Raw genomic sequence first — 19,484 nt, 5'->3', positions numbered from 1 at the left:
GAAATATCTAAATTGAATTTTTTCTTTGACCTATAAAAAGATACATGTTAACTTAAGTTTAGATAAATAAGGTTTATTTTCAACATAGAATTAACTAATGAAAATTATTTATGGATATTTCCATCTTTCCTTGAATTTAGTGTAAGTCAAGTGTGAGATTATCTTTCATTTCAAAGATCTTACACTTTTGGGCTGGGAGGGGGTAGCAATAACAATAACATCTAATAGGAGACAGAAGATATAATTAAGCCCTGATTTGGATGGTATAGATAGCCCATGGATGCTGGACAGAGCAGAGTCAAGTGATAGAGGTTTTTAGGGGAAGCTTGGGGGTGGTGAGTGGGGGTGGGCCCCAGAAGGTTGGGACACACTTGTCATGGCATTCCAGGGAGAGCAGGTAACATGAGTCGTTGCTCATAGCGCGCACAGCTTGGAAATTCTAATAGGTTTGCTTTCCTGAGTCAACATTGATTAAACTTCCATCACACTCAGCAGTCTCTTAGGCTCATTTTGTCTCAGGATTGACCTCTCTTTAGTATGAAAATGTCCAGGTTATATTGTATTAAAATCATTTGACGTAGAAAATGTGCCTTCCTTTTCCTCATGGGTGGTCTTCCTTGATGTAAAAGATAGAAGGTAGTCATGAATTGAGTAAAATTCTAGTGCTTGTTGAACAGTGTTTCGGAGTCACGGACGGAAACTTGGAATCAAACATTAACTTTAAAACTCACCTTGAAAGCTAGTGGCATTTTAAGGTATTTACCTTTCTTGAAACGAAACTGCAGGGGTAAATGTCATAGGTAACTTGAAGGGGAGGGGTGGGTCTCTGTCCAATTTGATGAGTTGGAACGTTGTCTTTTTAAGAAATATTCCAAGTAAGTGGGCCATTGGCTGGCAGCCTAGAGATAATTTTTATATGGAGATTTTGATGGGTGGAATTTGTTAAAATGGTATTTGACCTGCATTCAACTTTAGTTTTGGATAAATCTAATTTTAGGCATAATTACATTGAAATGTAAACATAATATGTTTATGTTTCAGATTTAGAGAAACCCAGAAATTCACTTGGTTCATAGAGCAGTGCAGGAAAAGAAACTAGTGAATTTGTGGTTTAAGTTATAGAAACTGGGGTAAAATTTACCACATTTAATGGCTTAAGAAGGGAGAAGTTTTTTTTTCCTTCAGTACCTAAAACAGAATTATATCTCTGCTATTGTCTTTAGACAGTTCTCAGTTTGAAAATTTGTCTTCCAGTTCTAAAAATAAAGTGTTCAAATTGTAGGGAATTTTAAAATGCAGAAAAGTTTTAAGGAAAAAGAAATTACTTGTGCTAGTAACCCCATTCTCACTTTTTGAGTGTATTTTCTCTCCCTTCCTATTCCTCCACTCCCTCATTTTTTTTAGTGTTTAACTTGAAGACATAATCATCTTATTGTCAATAAAAATGTTCTGTTTTCATTGAATGCCGTAACATAAGCATTTTTGTTCGTTATAAACTCATTTTTAATGGCTCATTTGAATTGCATCATGTAAAATGAACTATGGTTTACCAACCGTTTCCTCATTTGTTAGACATTTAGATTTGGGGGGGGAGGCGTGTAAGAGGGGCATCTTTTGCTATTGTAAATGGTAGTGTTGAAGGAACATTTCTGTTCGAAGTGTTTTTTTTTTTCTAGTTGTATGCTAGATTCAGATGCAGGGATTTCTAAATAATAATGACGTATGACAAGTAAAAAATGGAACTATTTGTCTTGTACATTTAACTATCTAAAGATACCAGTATTTAAATTTGAAGTTATTATCCCGTTTCTCTGGTCTCTCAGTATTTGGTTTGACCTTAGTCTTTTCATAATCTATATTCACCAAGTAGGAGTTGATAAACCTCGGAAGTGTTTATTTTATATACTGTAGAAATTTTGGGTATTTCTTATCTTTTTTTAAATTTTAAATTTTCAAAATTTGTCCATTTGGTGATGATGATGATTTATTGCCCATCTGTGGACTGTTTCAGTGCCTAAGAAACAGTTAAGTGAATTAATGTTTACACTGATGTCTGTGGAACCAAATAGCATATAATATTTTTTGATTTTCGCTTTTAAAGAGAACTAGTGGACACAAAGTATTTAGTTATATTACACATTATGTACCATGTTTTGTAATTTACGGTTTTTATCCTACTGTAAATGTGTAGTTACTGGGCAGTTTGGAGTTTGTGGGTTTTCATGTTTAAGTGGTTAAAATACTTTATAAAATCTTTTGTACTTTAAATTTATATGAATACATTTTCCTTACTGAATTTTAGGGTAATAAAACATTTCAGGCTTTCTTTAAGGAATTCCTTACAGCCTTAAGAATTGTTTGAAAACATGGGTCTAGATAGAGTTGGTTAAGTTATTTTTTAAAAACTACCATTATCGAGCATTTTCTGTGTTGCAGAAGCGCCTTTTCTTCACTAGGCCTGGCATGTATACATGATTGTATTTAATCGTCATCATCGTCAGGTGTTCTGTTTTACTGGCAAGGAAACCAACTTAGAGAGAGGTAGTAAATCTGATAAACCCTGGTCTGTCTGACACTGGACCCTTTTGGCATTCAGATGATTTTAAATGAGAGGTACTTCCATTTAAAAAACAGGACTTGGCTTTCCACATCCCCAGTGGCCTTGGTCGGTGCCCCTCCTGCAGCAGAGGGCCTCTGTGAGCGGGGTGACTGCGTGGGAGGTGTTAAGAGGTGCGAGCCTCAGCTTGACTGAGGAAGTTACCTGGAAACAGTTGAGACTTTCTCCTTTAACTTCAATTTAGAAAAGGAACTTGGATCCTTTCGATGTGCAGATTTCTTGTTAATGTAGCTAAGTGTGCGCCCACTTAGCTCCGTCTTCATTTTAGAACTCCTTTCCCAGTATAGTTGGGCAGCATAGTTTAGGGTTTCTCTAGTATTTAAGTTCCAAAAAAAGAAATTTCGTTATTTGGCATGACTACTACTTGAGAATTGGACTGTTTTTTTAAGCCAGTGTTGAGGAAATATAATTAAAAACAAAATCTCCCAACCCAAAAACTCTCCACAAAGGTAGAAGGAAAGAAAACAGTTTTATCATTGAGAAAACATTGAACCCACACGTGCTGTGCATCACAGGCTAGCCACTGAAGAGTCCGCAAAGACAGGAAGACATCTTTCTGTAGCTAAGTGGTTACAACCCATTACATCCCTGTTTTCCAGATAAAATTGCTAATTTTCTTATACCTTTATGATTAGAGATAGGTTTTGCAATTTGGAATCTAGTGACAAAGTAGGCCCATCTCTTCCTAGGAAACATGCAAATTGGACATAATCTTTCTCATTACATTTCAGAGATGGCGCTCGGGTCCTTAGGGAAATATTCCTGAGAAGGGAGATGCAGGAGGTTTCTGTAGCTTTTAAAAAGATGCACATCCATCCGAAAAGGGCTGAGAAGGAATTCTGTAAGGAGTGGGGAAGGAGGCTCTTCCATTTATTTTCAGCTGGCAGAGTTGAGCCTTTTATTTTTAACTTACCCTTATACCAACAACCATATAAACCAAATAAAGCTTGTTACTTTATATTCAGAGCCAAGGGTGCCTTTAGCTATTTAGGCTCGGGCGGAGTTTAAGTAATGCCTTGGATGCCATAGCATACGTTTATGTTAAACAAAAAATTTTAACTTCCATGGCTGAAAGTCTTTTTAAAAGAAAGGGTTTGTTAGGCCATTGCTAGCAAAAAAGAAGACGGGTCTTGCGGCATGGAGTTTAAGGTACCGGCGGCAGGGCCAGGCCGAAAGGACAGTGTGTCTTTGTCCAGGACAGCGTGGTCCTGGGGTTTTACAGGGATTTGCACACATCGCTTGAGGGAGAAAGATGCAGCTGCTCTGAAGGCGTTTGCATTAGCCGTAGACGGAGCGGGTGGGAGAAGGTGAACCGGCTGCTCCTGGGAGAGCAGAGCCTGGGGGGAAGTGTTTGCTTCCGAGGGCGGGTTGCGGGTTGCGGGCCAGTCGGGGAAGTTCATGAGTAAGTAAGAAGCGGAGGCTCCTGGGGTTCAAAGGAGCCTGGCTGTTTTCTCTCTTTAGAATAATCGGGGAAGTAGCCAAGTGGAAATTAATCCGAAATTCCAGCATCCACTGAGGAGTGCGAGCTGTCTTTTGTCAGCCGGCTCACAGCTATTAGCACGCTAACTTTTCTTCCTGTGTCTTTCACTCTTTAGCCACCGTCATTTTAGTTTCGAACATCTCAGAATTCTTTTTCTTGTCAATTACGATGAGCTAAAAGCTCTTCAGACAGTTTTTAGTTTTATATGTTAGCTCACAGAAGTACTTTTGGCCCCGTTTTAATGTCACACTGTTCATGTTTTTTTCTTTTTTTTAATTCACTATGGGACTTTACGGTGGTTGTGGTTTCACACGAGTAGCAATGGAATCAGGACAGGAGTATTTGTAGAAATAGTGTCAGAATTTGAGATACATTACAATAAAATGAATGAGTTGGAAGTTTTCTGTTACTAGTTTTAAAAACGTGCACCAGGAAGCTCTAGATGCCTTTGGACTTCGGAAGAGTTAAGCTAAGTCTGTCGTTACACAAACCTTTGTGTGAAAGGCTGGCCGAGAAGCTAATGCGGATTAAGTCTGTTGGTTTATACTAACACTTGACATAGTGTCTGGTATGTAGTGTGTCTTGTTCAGAGTTATCTTAAAAGGGCCTATGAAACAGGAGTTTGCACATTTGGAATTTTAAGTCATGGTCATCAATTAAAACTAGCAAATGTGACCTGTTGGCTTTGTATCGTGAACGTAAAATGAGTTGTCATTGTACTTGGCATATTAACTTTCTAATGTATCTGTACAGAATTATCTTAGGGAAATAATTTAGATAAGAGCAATAATTTTGAGTGGCGTTGAAATGAATTTTAAAGGATTATCAGCTTATTTTGGTTATGGTGCTTCTAGAAAAGAGGCGAATATGAATTAGAAAATATGTAAAGTATGATGTTCGTGTATTGAATTTGCATCTTACTAGGTGGCAATATAGAATGGAACTGGGGTAGCCTTAGAAAACACAAACTGACAGACTGACTGGGAGATAGGGAGATACTTATACGCTCATGTAAAGCATGATGCTGACTTAACATAATGTTCAAGTATTTGTAAAGCCAGAGTTTACTGGGGGAAAATGTGATTTACTGCCAAGAATTCTCCCTTATGTCTATTTGATTGTACTAACAACGTAAAATTTTTTCAATTGTATTAGAACATAATAAATGCAAATTTTAAAGGGCAACTCTTTCAAACACATCCTGCTTTCTTGACTTCCCCCAAATAAATTATTTTATCAGAGACCTTATTCCGATAAGTAAATATGAAAATTTTGTTAAGTAGGAAATTTCTTGAAGTTGGTTTTTAAAAATGAGTTGTATGTTCTAAAATATTCTCTCTGTTGCTTTTAGGTTACCTAGGGTATGAATTAATACAGACTTGGGAACTGAAAGAACTTAGAATCAGCATTTTGAGGTAAATATGGACATACTTAAATAGCGTTAAGGTTCCCCGTTTTGCTTTAACTTACTGACAAAACAGATTTGTGTATGCAGTGAGAAAGTTTAACCTCCACAGAAATGTCCTTTAAACAGCTAGATTGGACTTAGATAAGCGAAGAGAGACCACTGTCAGTTTGCCCTTCCCGAGCTTGTGCTAGTCCAGGCATTGCAGTAAGTCAATGAGCGTAAATGAAACTGATGTCACATCTAACAGAAATCAAACGTTTGTTGATTAAATTAAGCTTTTCAGCTCATTACTTGTTATGCTTCCTTAGTTTCTGATTTATAATCTCTTCTAGAACCACCCCTAAATTAAAAATTTCCCATAATAGTAACATTGTCGAACTGTGTTCCTGAATTCTTTTATTCATAAATGAATTCTATAAGAATTTATGGTGTGGCTTTAACTGTTCTTTGAGTTTTTGTTTTTTAATTTCATTTTGACAAATTGGAATTGTTCATACATTTTATACACGTATTGACTTATTACAGGTGATTTGGAGTTGTCAGCCAAGTTACCTTTTCTGGTGACCTCCGTTATTTCTTTGTATATGTGAATTTAGGAAATAACACATACTTATCCTTTTATTTTTATATTTTTTCATTATAGTCACTATCTTTAGGATTTATTTGCTTTGTTTCATTTCCTTGTATTTATCTTGAAGTCTTTTCTGAACTTTTCTCTTTCTTTCCCCAGATCTCTGGGAGTTAGGCATGCTATTGCTGTAGTTCATTCTCTTGTTCTTTGTTTTAGAATAACACTAAGGATCCTAAAATAACCCAAATGTCTTTTGTTTAAAATTTCATACAAAAATAAAGGTCTTTTTTTTTTAAACTCTTCATATCAGTAGGACTCTTATAAGTGTGTTTATATTCAGTTTAAAGAAATCTTAAAATTGGCTATTTTTGCATTTATTTTTAGAGCAGAAGCTTGGGCATGCTGTGATTTTCCAATAAACTGCTATCACAATGTCAAAATGCAGTTCAGACAACAGCAACACAGAGATCTCAAACATTAAAACGGTAAATCAGTGATTTATCCTGTGTGGAAAGAGGAAAATAATTTATTCCTGTCTTTTACTAAGTTATTTCTAAGTGAATGATATATAGAAGATATGAAACAACTTCACCAATTTGATGAGTGTAAATTGGCCAGAAATTTAAAATCTATGATTGAAAAACAGTCACGTGGTTACTGTTGGCGCCGCTAAAGCAGTTAACTACAGTCGGTTCATCTGTGAAGCTAGAACATTTACGTGCCAGCAGGGATTCAGTGCTTGTCATTAAGGCCAAGTTAAGGGGAAAAAATCTATTTCAACATGTGAGAGTAAAAATTTGCAAAATTACAGGTTTTTCTGTTTTCACATTATTAGATTACTTGTTGAATTTTTAAATCTTGGATTTGCTTTCCCTAAATGGGAAGTGTATTACTGGGCCTAGCTAGTCACTGTATACTAAATGAATGAAAATTTATTTAAACATTATGACCTTATGTAAAATAAAATCGGGAGAGTTAAATTGCTGTCCTCATTTCCTTGCAGATCCTCTCTCCTGCACCCCCTTTAAAGGCACGTCGGAGGGGGGTGGGTGTGGATTTCCAAACCAAATAGAAATATCTTTTGAACAGCCTATGATTCTGTTCTGTACGTTATTGTGTGGACATTCATGAATCTCTGATTCAGTTCATCAGATATTTATTTAACCGCACATATGGTACATTGTACCAGAAATTTAAGAGCTGCAGCAGATAAGAGAAATATCTTGTTCTTGGTGTGTGTATGTATCTCTTTGTGAATGTATGCAATATGATATAAATTATGAAAAGCAGAGGCCGTTTGAAGATTTTTATGTCACTCACGTGAGCATCGTTTGCATTCTACAACTCTGCATTGTATGTTTGCCATGTCCTGGGTGTGGTTTGGTTCAGTGGGTGACACAGATATGTGGGAGACATACAGCTCTGGTACTAAAGGAACTCCTAGTCTCGTTGGTCGTATTTATTTACTTTTTAAAACTGTTTGGAAATAATTTCAACCTTATAGAAAAGTTGCAAGAATAAGAACAGGACAAAGAATTCGTGTTTACCCATTTTCGCCCCATTTGCTTTATCGCTTGCACACACTCTCTGTACAACTACATGTGGTTTCTTTTTCTGAACCATTTGAGAATAAGTTGTGTACATCATGGCCCCCTACCACTGAGTACTTTAGTGTATGTTTCCTGAGAACAAGGATATTCTCTTACGTAGCCTGTAGCCATACTGCAGTTATCAACGTCAGTGAATTTAACAGTGCTGTTTTCTACAGTTTTATCAGTGGTCTTCATAATGTCCTTTGTGGCATTGTTCTGTAGTATAGCACCCAGTCTGAGATGACTTTCTGCATTTAGTTGTCATGTCTCTTTATAGTATTCTTTAATCTGGAACATTGCCATCGTTTTTCTTTGTATTTTATGATATATTTTTGAAGAATGCAGTCCTCTCTTTTAGAAAATAGAACATTCTTCTCATTTGTTAGACGGTTTTTTTCCGGAGTTATGAATATTACTAATGTCATCTATATGAGAAGTGGTGACGTGGTGGTAGGGAGAAGGAAGGTGTTCCTGCTTCCTGGCTGTTCCTGGTCTCTGGAGGTGGAGGGAAGTGTATTTGGGGATTTACGCTGTTGCTTTCTTCTCATTTTTCCCCATCCGCCACCAGGATTTAGAAGGATTTCCCATTACCTTCTGCTGTATCTGCGGTTGGTCTTGGATTAGCATTTGGGTTGGGTGAAAAGTGAGGGGTCAGGGTCAGGGTTAGGGATAAGTAATCCTGGACAGGAAGCAGCCTGGAGTAAGGAAGGAGAAGTACGGAGGGATCCTGATCCCGTGAATGGTAGCCAGTTGGAACGTGCTTATGGATCTCAGCCTTGGGCCTTTAGAGTGACTTGTTGGATCTCAGGAAATCGGATAAAACAGGTTTTCATTTTGAGTTCCTGGCAACTGTGTTGAGTAAAAAGCTTTAGCAGTGAACCTGAGCGTGTGTGTGCATCCTGTGGGTCTGCAGAACTGAGAAAAGTGAATCCTTAGTGTGGGGTGAAAGGAACGGCTGTTGGGGCTGCGGTTCACTGGGGAACCAGCAGATTGTCTCTTTGATCCAGGGAAAATAATGACTTGGTAGTTTTTCGTAATGTACTCCGGAAGACTTTGCTCGCCATCTTCCTCTGAGAAGCGTGATGAGAATGGCTGTACGGTCTGGTCCCCAGATGTGCCTGCCTCCCTGAGGTCCTGGGCTCCTGCAGCCATTTGCCCTGGTACCACTTACTTGAGATTGCACGTACATTAGTTGGATGGTGAATTCCGGTCAGCCGAATGAATCTCCGAAATCAGAATTTGGTATCGTGTCTATGCAGAAAAGAGGACTACACTTGAGACTTCTGGTTGGATTAGATGCAACAGCTTAAGTCACTCTGTTGTCCCATGGTTATAAATTTCACGTGTCAGGAGATTCAGAGATTTTGTCGTCAAGGAACAAAGAGCAGTATTCTTTCTTTTCAGTTTCGTAGAGTAACAACGATGAACACTCCGCAGCAGTACAAGGGAGAAAAGGCCGTTCTGTGGGGCATGTAAATTCTGCACAGTCAGGAGAGTCGGTCACGGACTTTCACATAGAGACTTAAAACCTTAACCCTCTTCCTGCAGTTGAGGAATTTTAGAAAGACCCGGTATTGTCGTTTTACATGATGACATTTATCTTTGGGAAAGAATACATGAAATACAGAAGAGTGTTTAGATACCATGAAAAGCTATCACAGAATGGCGTGCTTCGTTTTCATTTATCTAGGATATGTATAATTTGAAAGATATATACTTAAATAGTTGATCATCTCTACTCGGTTGTTAATTGAAAAAAAAGACCTGTGTTTTTGGTCTTTCGATAAATGATGGCAGGCATTTGAACCTTTCCTGTGTGCAGGCGCAATGCTCAGTGCCTTCTGCACATTGTCTCATTTTATCAATAACATAGATTTTACAAATAATATTTGAAATATATATGTTTACATTTTATATATACGTATATTTTGAAAGGCACCATGCTATACATATTTTCTTTTAAAGATATATTATGGACATGGTTCTGTGTCAGTAAATATAGATGTATATTATCTTAATGGATTCAGAGTATTCTATTATATAGCCATACTGTAATTTACTTAGCTAACTTTTTATTAAGACATTTATTATTTCTTATTCTTGTACTTACATCTTTGTTCAGTTGTCCGATTCTTTTAGACAGGTTTCTGGGTCTAGGGTTGCCGAGTTGGAGAGTATAGAGTGCTTGACTTTTAAAACAATCCCCTTAGATCAAGAAAAAGCTAAAACAGTTCTAGAAAGAGTTTGAATGATGTTCTGATGTTTCTCTTGTTTCTGTGCTTGCTTTTGTTTTTAACCCTGCATGGTTGTGTAATGGTTTTCTTTTTCCCTTTTGTAGTAAGCTGTGCTAGAACAAAAATGCAATGAAAGAAACACTGGATGAATGAAAAGCCCTGCTTTGCAACCCCTCAGCATGGCAGGCCTGCAGCTCATGACCCCTGCTTCCTCACCAATGGGTCCTTTCTTTGGACTGCCATGGCAACAAGAAGCAATTCATGATAACATTTATACGCCAAGAAAATATCAGGTACTAATGAGAACACTAATACTGGAGCATTTTTACTAAAATGGAATAAATTAGCATATAGTTGACACAACTTATAAAACTCATTTACCTTTTCAAGCTTTCCTCTCTGATTAACTGTCTCATTCCAATACCTTTGTTGTTAATAGTCCTTTTCTCTGCTAACATCTGCTGGGTAATTGGTTTGATAGTCTTATTTGTGAAGTTCCTTATTTTTCCCCTCTGGAAACCTCACTGTTCCTTAGTCCCCATTTGGATGTGTCTGTCCTCATGAGCTGGGTCGGAATTGAGATCTGTTGGAACACTGTGAACTGGCAGAACCACGGGTATTAGAAATTTAGTCATTCATGTATTCTAAAGAAGTATTCTGTCCGTGCAAAAAACATTCTTAAAGAAATGGTAGATGCGTTTCGACATATGGGTCCACAGCACAGCTACGTAAAACAGGACTTTTAATGCCTCTGATTATCATATGAAGATGTAGCAAGTAAATTTTTTGGCAAATTTATTGGAAGATTTTAGAAAAGAGTGAAATGAATTTCCTGCAGAACAGAATCCAGTTTTCTAACTTTTGTACTCAGCTGAGAAGTGTGTAATCGGCCTTTCTACTGTATTTCCAGGTTGAACTGCTCGAAGCAGCTCTGGACCATAATACCATAGTCTGTCTGAACACTGGCTCAGGGAAGACGTTTATCGCAGTGCTACTCACTAAAGAGCTGTCCTATCAGATCAGGGGCGACGTCAGCAGACTCGGGAAAAGGACGGTGTTCTTGGTCAACTCTGGTAATACAAAATTATTTTATCGGATTGCGTGGAGGAAACTGGATGAGATTTTATGGTTAAGCAGATTTTCTCTTTGGGCATTAGGTTACATTATCGAAAGCGTAGAGAGTTTGACGAATAATGTTCTTGTCGAAACTCTGATAGAAATAGGAGTCTTGTCTTGTTTCTTTATTAGATTTCTCTTAAATGTTCGCCATTTTATCTCACAGGCGTTAAACTTCAGTTTTCTCCTAAATGTGATTGCGTTTAATTCCGATTCTGCATTCCCTTTGAACGGATTACTTTTGGAACATAATCTAAGTTGCTGCCGTGATTTTTGTTTTCAATGTTTAGCTTTACAAAATATGTCAAAACGTGCTTGATTATGAGACATGCAACTTTAATTTATGATTATGCTAGTTGTAGAAAGAAAGTTAGGTGCTTCTTAATAGATATTCAGTAAGTTTAAAATACTGTGTTTTTTTTGGCGTGCGCGTGGGATTTTATATTAAAAATAAAAAGCGGGAAATGTGAACCCGAGCTGCCCGGTTACGGATATAACCATGTCACTCCTCTCCTTTTCTTTAGATCGTCTCAGCATGCGATGCTCTCATGTGCTTTCAGTACCCATTAGACTGTCTTGTTTCTTGCTGAAATGATCTGATTTTATTGAAGAAAACAGGAGGGCTGGATCTGGAGTAGTTACCATTCCAGCCTAGAAGTTATATTCTTAGGTTGGGGAAAATCAGCTCTAAAGAAGGAAGGTGATATATGGTTCTCTGAAGTGAATGAGGGTGGTGAGTCTCATAAGTACATTTTGGAAGATGTAACCTTGGAAATGTGATTTTAAGTGGACTATCTAAAAAATAGGTGGTTAGGTATAATAGTTAAAAGTAAGGATTTCCATAACTGTCTTAATTGCTAGTAGTCCCAAGAGCCAACTAGGTAAGATCCCTCATATTTACATGGAGTTTATATTTGTAATCAGCAAACCAGGTTGCTCAACAAGTGTCAGCTGTCAGAACTCATTCAGATCTCAAGGTTGGGGAATACTCAAACCTAGAAGTAAATGCATCTTGGACAAAAGAGAAATGGAACCAAGAGTTTGCTAAGCACCAGGTAAGACTTGTAGAGAAATTTGACTCTGTAAATCCCTACAAGTCCTTGACTTGGTTTGTGAGATGACCTGTAGCCTTGGTTGTCTGAGTTAGGCTTGAAAACTACTTTCCTGTATGTTGGCAGCCTAAAACTAGCCCTTAGGCACTTTTTCTCACTGTGAGTCTCATCCTAAAACTACATAAATTGCTAATTTGTGTTGCTCTCACTTCATAGAAAAGAAAACAGCTTTATCAAGCAGGCTTTACTCGCTTGAAAAGCACAAATTCCTATTACGTATTTCCAACTTACAGATGACCACTGGCTTTCAGAAAATTTACTCTTGAGTTAAGTGTCTTGAAACTGGAGACATTTCTAGGTTGAGATCTTTGGGGGAGACTTCCTCCCCCTTAACATTTCCGCGTCGCCAGCATGCGTTGAGGGCCCCTGTGTGCTGGTGTTGGCGGATGTGAAGTGGTGAAGAGACGCTTCCCAGCTGCCCCTGAGCAGTCTGTTGTCTCCTAGAATGTCTCACATGCTGGGTTAAGTCCTCCTTAAAAAAAGCACTTAAATGTTCACAGAATGATAAGGTATAAAAAGAACATTTAGCGTGCATCATCTTCCAGAAAATCTTGTCAGTTCAAAAGAAAAAAGAGAAAAGCAGTGTGAATTGTTTTGTGATTTGCTTAAGTTGACACGTGTCATCAGTCAAAATATGACTGTAGGAGCCGGGAACCCTGAAGTAAATTTAATAGATTTATCATAAATACACGGTCTCCATTATTGAAAATATTTTCTCTTAGTCTTTTTCATGTTTTTCTAGTTCTACTTCTTGGTTCCAAACTGTGAGCTACCACACATTTAGAATTTTTGTTTTAATTTTGGTTAATGGATTTCTCAGTCCTCACCTACAATACAGTGGCTTAGTAATCTCATTTCATATAAGTGTGTCGGGCAGGTAAATGGCACGTTTGTATACTGATGTTGATTTTATTATAGGTTCTCGTTATGACTTGCTATGTCGCCTTGAATGTTTTGAAAAATGGTTACTTATCACTGTCAGACATTAACCTTTTGGTGTTTGATGAGTGTCATCTTGCAATCCTAGACCACCCCTACCGAGAAATTATGAAGGTAAGTTTTTAGATTTTACCAGGCTTAATAACTCAGGCCAAATTACTGAGTATATAAGTAGTGTTTTTATATATCAGAAACAATAATTTTAGTTACCAGTTTAGAGAACTTGGTTCCAGTTTTAATTAGTACATTAAAACTTATTTAATGAATGAATATAAAATTAACGTTTATTTACATCTATAATAATAAACTATAATAATCTGTCATTACAAATCTAAACTTGTAATAAAATTTTAAACATAATATAAATAAATGAATTACATACCCTGCCTTAGCATATTTAAATATGCCTTTTTGATCAATAGATCTTTTAAATAAGCTACAATAATTTCATAAGTAATAGTTTTAGTATTCGTCAGTCTTTTTGACATGTTTTAATATGGTGACGCCTTTCGTTAGGGCCTTGCAAATCGAATTTCTTACTGTCAGTATCTTTTGTTGTTATGTTAGCTCTGTGAAAATTGTCCGTCATGCCCTCGTATTTTGGGACTAACTGCTTCCATTTTAAATGGGAAGTGTGATCCAGAGGAATTGGAAGAAAAGATTCAGAAACTGGAGAAAATTCTCAAGAGTAACGCTGAAACTGCAACTGACTTGGTGGTCTTAGACAGGTATGCACTGAGATGACTTGGCTTTAATGAGACTGGCTGTAACTAATTTTAAGCCTTCAGTGTCTTTCATAGTGCCTTGCAGATAGCACCTGTTTGACCAAATGGTGGTTAAAGGGAATTCGCTAGACCGACAGTTCTTTTGCAAGGCAGTTGCCTGTGAATGCGAAGGTCTGACTGTTTCCACAGAGAGTGGTAGATGGGGGTGTTTCTGCCTTAAGAGAGAAGATTGCATAAACGTCGGCCTTTCATATTTGCTGATTTTGACAAGGACTGGGAGCTTGGACAGTAAATTTGTGTTCTTTTCTGTCAATGTGTGTGTTTTATTCTGACCTAAATGTGTCCCACATGATAGTTTGAAAGAACGTTTAGAGAATTCAGTATTTTACAATATGCTTTTATATAATTAAAAACACCCTGTAGTTTTAAAAATGGGCATGAATGTCTAAGAAAGATATTTATGATTTCTAGATTTGTCTCTTTTTGAGGCGGTTGCTGTTTTGAGTTTCATTAAAATACCCATACACACACCTTTTTTGATTTAAGTTGGTGGAAGGAAGCCCGTATAAATTAGATTTTTAAATAAATATAACTAATTTAATTTATAATAAAATGCCTTTATATCCTTGATAGATGTAGTCTTAAATAAGGCTACAGATTACCAAGTGGTGGTTCTTGAAACATCATAAACGGAGAAAACTGATATCTCAAGTTAGGGCGTTAAATCAAACATGAGTTTGAGTACTGGCTCTGTTAATTATAAGCTGTGTGACTTGAAGTGAGTCATGTACTGTCCGCAAACCTGTAAAATGGCACTGACAGTGGTTTCAGGGGCTTTTTTGATGGTTAGTTACATTGACACATGGAAAACACCTTGTAGTGTGCCTGTCATTTAGTAGAATTTGGGAAAAGTTGTCTTGGTAGAATGAGAGGAAAAGCTAATGTTTCAGGTTTGTGGAACTTAGGTATCCAAATGCCCTAGGAAATACAGACATCGTGACCGTTTGGATATGCTGTTTCTGACTTCCCTGAGCCAAAGCATCTGCAATGTCGCAGTAAGAGGCCATCCGTCAGCTTTTATCTGACCTGAGTTAGATTGGCAGGCCTGGAGTGCTGCCGTCTTCAGGAGAAACAGGGTATCAGAGCATTTAAGTAAAGCTGATGAGTAATCTGTTGAATTTGACATTGCCTAGTTCTCCCAGTGTGACTCTGGTTAAGTATAGATCCTGGCTGAGAATAATGAAAACTATAGTATTTCAGTATTTCTTACTGTATTTTCCTTAATTCATCATCATATGTGTTTTTACAATATCATGTGCTGTTCTCGTCATACTTTATGAAAGGCGCGAAAGATCCAAGGAATGATATGTAATTAATTCAAAGTTTGGAGGAGCTTTCCTTAGGAGGATACGTTAAAAACACATTAAAAACAATTGACATTTGCAAATGCTAAAAGTCTCAAATAGTATGGAAATGGATAAATAATAACACTTTGCCCCATGACTTACAAATCCCTGATTTCTGCTTCAGAGAAGTGATCATTATTGAGTTTCTTGAGTATTTTGACCAACATCGTTCCTGAGGGGCACAAGATGAAAGTCTAAACCTAAAACACAAAATAAGCAGCCTGGGATAATAATGACATCAGAAAATTCACCAAGTGCGTTGACCGTCAGCCTCCTCAGTCGTTCATCCCTTGAGCCCTCACGGGCACTCACAGCGTCAGCACGAGGGGATGCCGCTCAGGCTCGTTGCGAGCCCGCCTGTCATCCCACGTAGGCGGACAGACTGAACGTGGGCCGTTTCTGTTTTGGTTTAGACACGTAATGGATCATTTGCTGTAGTGAATTGATTGCGTATCAACAACTTTTGTTTCCGATGTTTAAGATACACTTCTCAGCCTTGTGAGATCGTGGTAGACTGTGGACCGTTTATGGACAGAAGTGGGCTTTATGAAAGACTGCTGATGGAATTAGAAGAAGCACTTAATTTTGTCAGTGACTGTAACATTTCTGTTCATTCAAAAGAAAGAGATTCTACTTTAATTTCTAAACAGGTAAGCATATACAAAGTAAGTAAAGGAAGTATAATAAAAGGCTTCTGTTTATTTTTAGTATCGAAATGAAAATATGCTCCTAGCGAGGCTATTTTCTACACAGTGTAGTTTAGGGCCTTCTTGTCTCTTTGGACATTTTTCATTGAACATAGATTGGGTGAAATTTACTATTACCTGACAGACATTTCTGTTAAGTATAGACCTCCCTGATGTAAGAGATGAGGATTCATGTTATGGTTATTTAAATAAAAGGAGTGAGTCCAATTTTTTAATTTCTTGGTCAGAATCGGTTAGTTCCTGCTTAAACTCTTGTGCTAACCGAATTGTGCTATTTCCTTGTGTGTAAGTGGACGTGAGCCTGTCATTCCTGAGTGGGATCCGGCTTGGGGAAGAGATCCTTAGGGTAGTGGTTCTCACACATGTGGATCCCAGACCAGCATCCCCTGGAAGCTGCTGACATGCAGGTTATGTGTTTCACCCTTGACCCACCGGAGTGGGGTCCAACCGAGAAATTTGATGAGCCCTCCAGTTATCCTGATGCATTAAAGCTTGAAAACGATTATCCTAGGACTTTGTGACCATCTGTTTATATTAGCACTGAAACTGCATCTTCATTTCTCTCCTGCTGAGTTTTTCTAAAGCAGCAATGCCCAGGCTTTTCTCAGCCCTTGAATTTTCAATAAGTCCATGTTCAGCTCTATCTATAACTTGCCTATAGAGGATTCCTTAGTTATAGCCTCTCTGTGGATTCACATTCTGCTCTGAGCTAGGGTTGTAAGGTGTGGCTCTCTGGGCATAAAAACGTTAAAGGAAAATTGTCTTGCTCTTTGATACCTAAAATAAAATGACTCTGCCATATAATTCCTTGCATAGTTACCTGGGAGTAAATGACTCATTGTACTTCTGACTAACCACATGTCTAAAATTCAGTCATATTAACTTTATATAATTGTATCTTTTATTTGTATTATTTGATAATTTTTGCTGGGGAAAATGAAAGGATAGTTTGTTTCAGACGGACACACACACACACACACACACACACACACACACACACCACGAAAAAGTGAGCTTGAGAAAACCACTGGCCACTCCTCCAAACCTGGGGCATTAACCCCAGTGTTTATATTAGTTGGGTAAATTTATTTTGGAGGAGCAGACTGAAGACGCTGTAAACCCCAGTTAAACCGCATAGGAAAATGCTACCTGGTGGTTGTTTAGCATTCGGCTCTGTTATTTGTCTGTAGATACTGTCGGACTGTCGTGCGGTGTTGGTAGTTCTGGGACCCTGGTGTGCAGATAAAGTCGCTGGAATGATGGTAAGAGAACTGCAGAAATACATCAAGCACGAACAGGAGGAGCTGCACAGGAAATTCCTTTTGTTTACAGACACTTTCCTACGGAAAATACATGCACTATGTGAAGAGCACTTCTCACCTGCCTCACTTGACCTGAAATTTGTAACTCCTAAAGTAATAAAACTGCTTGAAATCCTACGCAAATATAAACCATATGAGCGACAACAGTTTGAAAGCGTGGAGTGGTACAATAATAGGAATCAGGATAATTATGTGTCTTGGAGTGATTCTGAGGATGATGATGAGGATGAAGAAATTGAAGAAAAGGAGAAACCAGAGACAAATTTTCCTTCTCCATTTACCAATATTTTATGTGGAATTATTTTCGTGGAAAGAAGATACACAGCAGTTGTCTTAAACAGGTAAATCTCCAAGATCATTTTTCCCACGGTAGAACAAGGCAGCTTTTGTTTGTGACGTGTGCGGTCATGGCTTTGAGAGCTAGCAGAAGAGTACGTACGTGTCCTTTGCTTGGCGCCACCACAGTGTAGTGCTCATGCGCAGTGCCATGCATTGACGGGGAGGGTGTGCTTCTATACAGTGGCTTTCCCAAAAGGCTAGATTCGACATGACAGACTTTTTTTTGCTTAAAGGATGCTAAACTATTCTAATCCCTGTAAAAGAGAGAGCAAGTATAGAAAATTAAAGCATTCTTCGTTTTAAATTCACTTATTGATTCAATTCAGATATTTGTAATCTGTGATGATGCGTTAGGCATCGTGTTAAGCGTTCCACACCAGGCCTTTTCCTGAAAGTAATCTTTAGATAAATTTTACCTGGATATTATTGTGGCTAATTTTTTTGTTAGCCTTTTCTCTTAACAAATGTTGATTCAGGTTTGCAAGTTTGCGTTGGAAAAAGTTTACAACAACTAGAGTTGCAATAAAATTTTCTGAATTAGAAGAGAATAAAAGTATTAGGGAAGAATTTGGAGGATGTTGACCAAGGTGACAGTGAATCCAGGCTGTGGATTCCCACTCCTACCCACTTCTTCAGCAGAAGTGTGTGTTTCCTGAACGCAGACCTAGCCAGGGAGCTCCACTTCAGACGTGTGTCAGACGGTCACCTAACTTCTAGTTCTTTTGGTTTGTGGATAGGTGCTCTATTATTTGTAAGGGCCAAAAACAGGGTTCTTATTTTGTACTTCAGACAATCTGCTTTTCTACAAGATCCATTAATTGGCCAAAGTTGATCCCTAAGAGCCTTTTCTGCAAGTAGTGATCTCTGAGGAGAAATTAAGCTTAGTTTCCTGAGGTAATTTGGGATTTTTTTTTCTAAACTGCTTCTGACTGGTTTGGGGTTTTTGAAAACTTACTTGAGTAACGAGAAATTGGACTCTGGGGTCGTCATCTGGTGGTTTTCAGTCTGGTAATTTTCATAGTCATTGGGCCTGATCTTTGTGATGAATACAAAGTAAAATAACTTTAGGTAGTGAATTACACTGAAATCAGGAGTTTAAGCTTGGAGAGGGACTTCACTGACTCTCTAATCCAAGCCACTTATTTTTATAAAAAAGAGAAAGGGCCTCAGGAGGAAAAGCGATTTGCTGTGAGTTAAATTGCTAGTCAGTGGCAGAGACAATTCACGAATCCTGATACCTTACCCCCTGGTCTCCAGCTCTGGCTGCAGTCACAAGGCCCCTGGGCCTTGCAACACCGAGCCTGGCCCTGCGGTGGGAAGGCCGCCAGGAGCCAGGCCCGCGAGAGCACGGTGGGCGGTGGGTTGTTTCTCAGGGCTGGGGAAAGGCACGTCAGCGGTCAGAAGAGTCGAATGCTCTAACCCTGGTTCTAGACATACTCCCTGCCTCCTCACAGGATGGTTTAAGGATTAAATAAATTTTCTAGGGCTCGGAGAGAAGAAATGGGGGTTTATTTTCTTTCTTGCCACTCTCCTCTACTTGTGTTGTTACATGTGCCAGTTTTCATTGGAGGAATTTTAGTCTGAAAAGGTTTATCGAAAATCAGTCAGTTACTTCCTATATCGACTTTGAGGACCAGATTAATTGTGATCACCTTTCATAAAATGTGGCTGGAATTTAGTGTTGGATGATGAATCAAGAGCGACTTGAGGGTTGACTTTATGGGCAGCTAATTAAATATACAATAGAGGTCTTGTTTCAGTAAGCTTTTTAATAAGCTTAGAAGAACTTCCTGAAATCCAGATTCTTTCCTTCCATCAGTTTAATGGGAGGAAAAACCCTTCTTCAGTGAACGGTTTTCATGGGAGTGTAAGCTATGGTAACACACGGCAGTTTTCTACTCTCCTGATTAAGAAAA

General features: G+C 38.1%; 1 protein-coding gene across 7 annotated transcripts in view; it reads left to right on the top strand.

The window, feature by feature from the left end:
• DICER1 (dicer 1, ribonuclease III) overlaps positions 1-19,484 on the top strand; it is a 66,532-nt gene that overhangs the window by 14,632 nt on the left and 32,416 nt on the right. For 2 of the 7 annotated variants that reach the window (XM_039884136.1, XM_039884135.1), the window contains exons 2-9: positions 5,449-5,512; positions 6,461-6,561; positions 10,813-10,975; positions 11,943-12,073; positions 13,049-13,183; positions 13,637-13,797; positions 15,682-15,850; positions 17,098-17,570. In XM_039884136.1, coding sequence (XP_039740070.1) covers positions 6,508-6,561; positions 10,813-10,975; positions 11,943-12,073; positions 13,049-13,183; positions 13,637-13,797; positions 15,682-15,850; positions 17,098-17,570 — 1,286 coding nt within the window. In that variant the 5' untranslated portion in view covers positions 5,449-5,512; positions 6,461-6,507. Of the gene's footprint in view, positions 1-5,448; positions 5,513-6,460; positions 6,562-10,006; positions 10,196-10,812; positions 10,976-11,942; positions 12,074-13,048; positions 13,184-13,636; positions 13,798-15,681; positions 15,851-17,097; positions 17,571-19,484 lie in introns of all 7 variants that reach the window. The other 5 variants (XM_039884134.1, XM_039884133.1, XM_039884132.1 and 2 more) reach the window with 4 other exon arrangements.

Source organism: Pteropus medius, unplaced genomic scaffold (genome assembly GCF_902729225.1).
Source record: "Pteropus medius unplaced genomic scaffold, Ma_sr-lr_union100, whole genome shotgun sequence".
Classification (NCBI taxonomy): domain Eukaryota; kingdom Metazoa; phylum Chordata; class Mammalia; order Chiroptera; family Pteropodidae; genus Pteropus; species Pteropus medius.
This window is presented reverse-complemented; position numbering and strand designations above follow the sequence as displayed.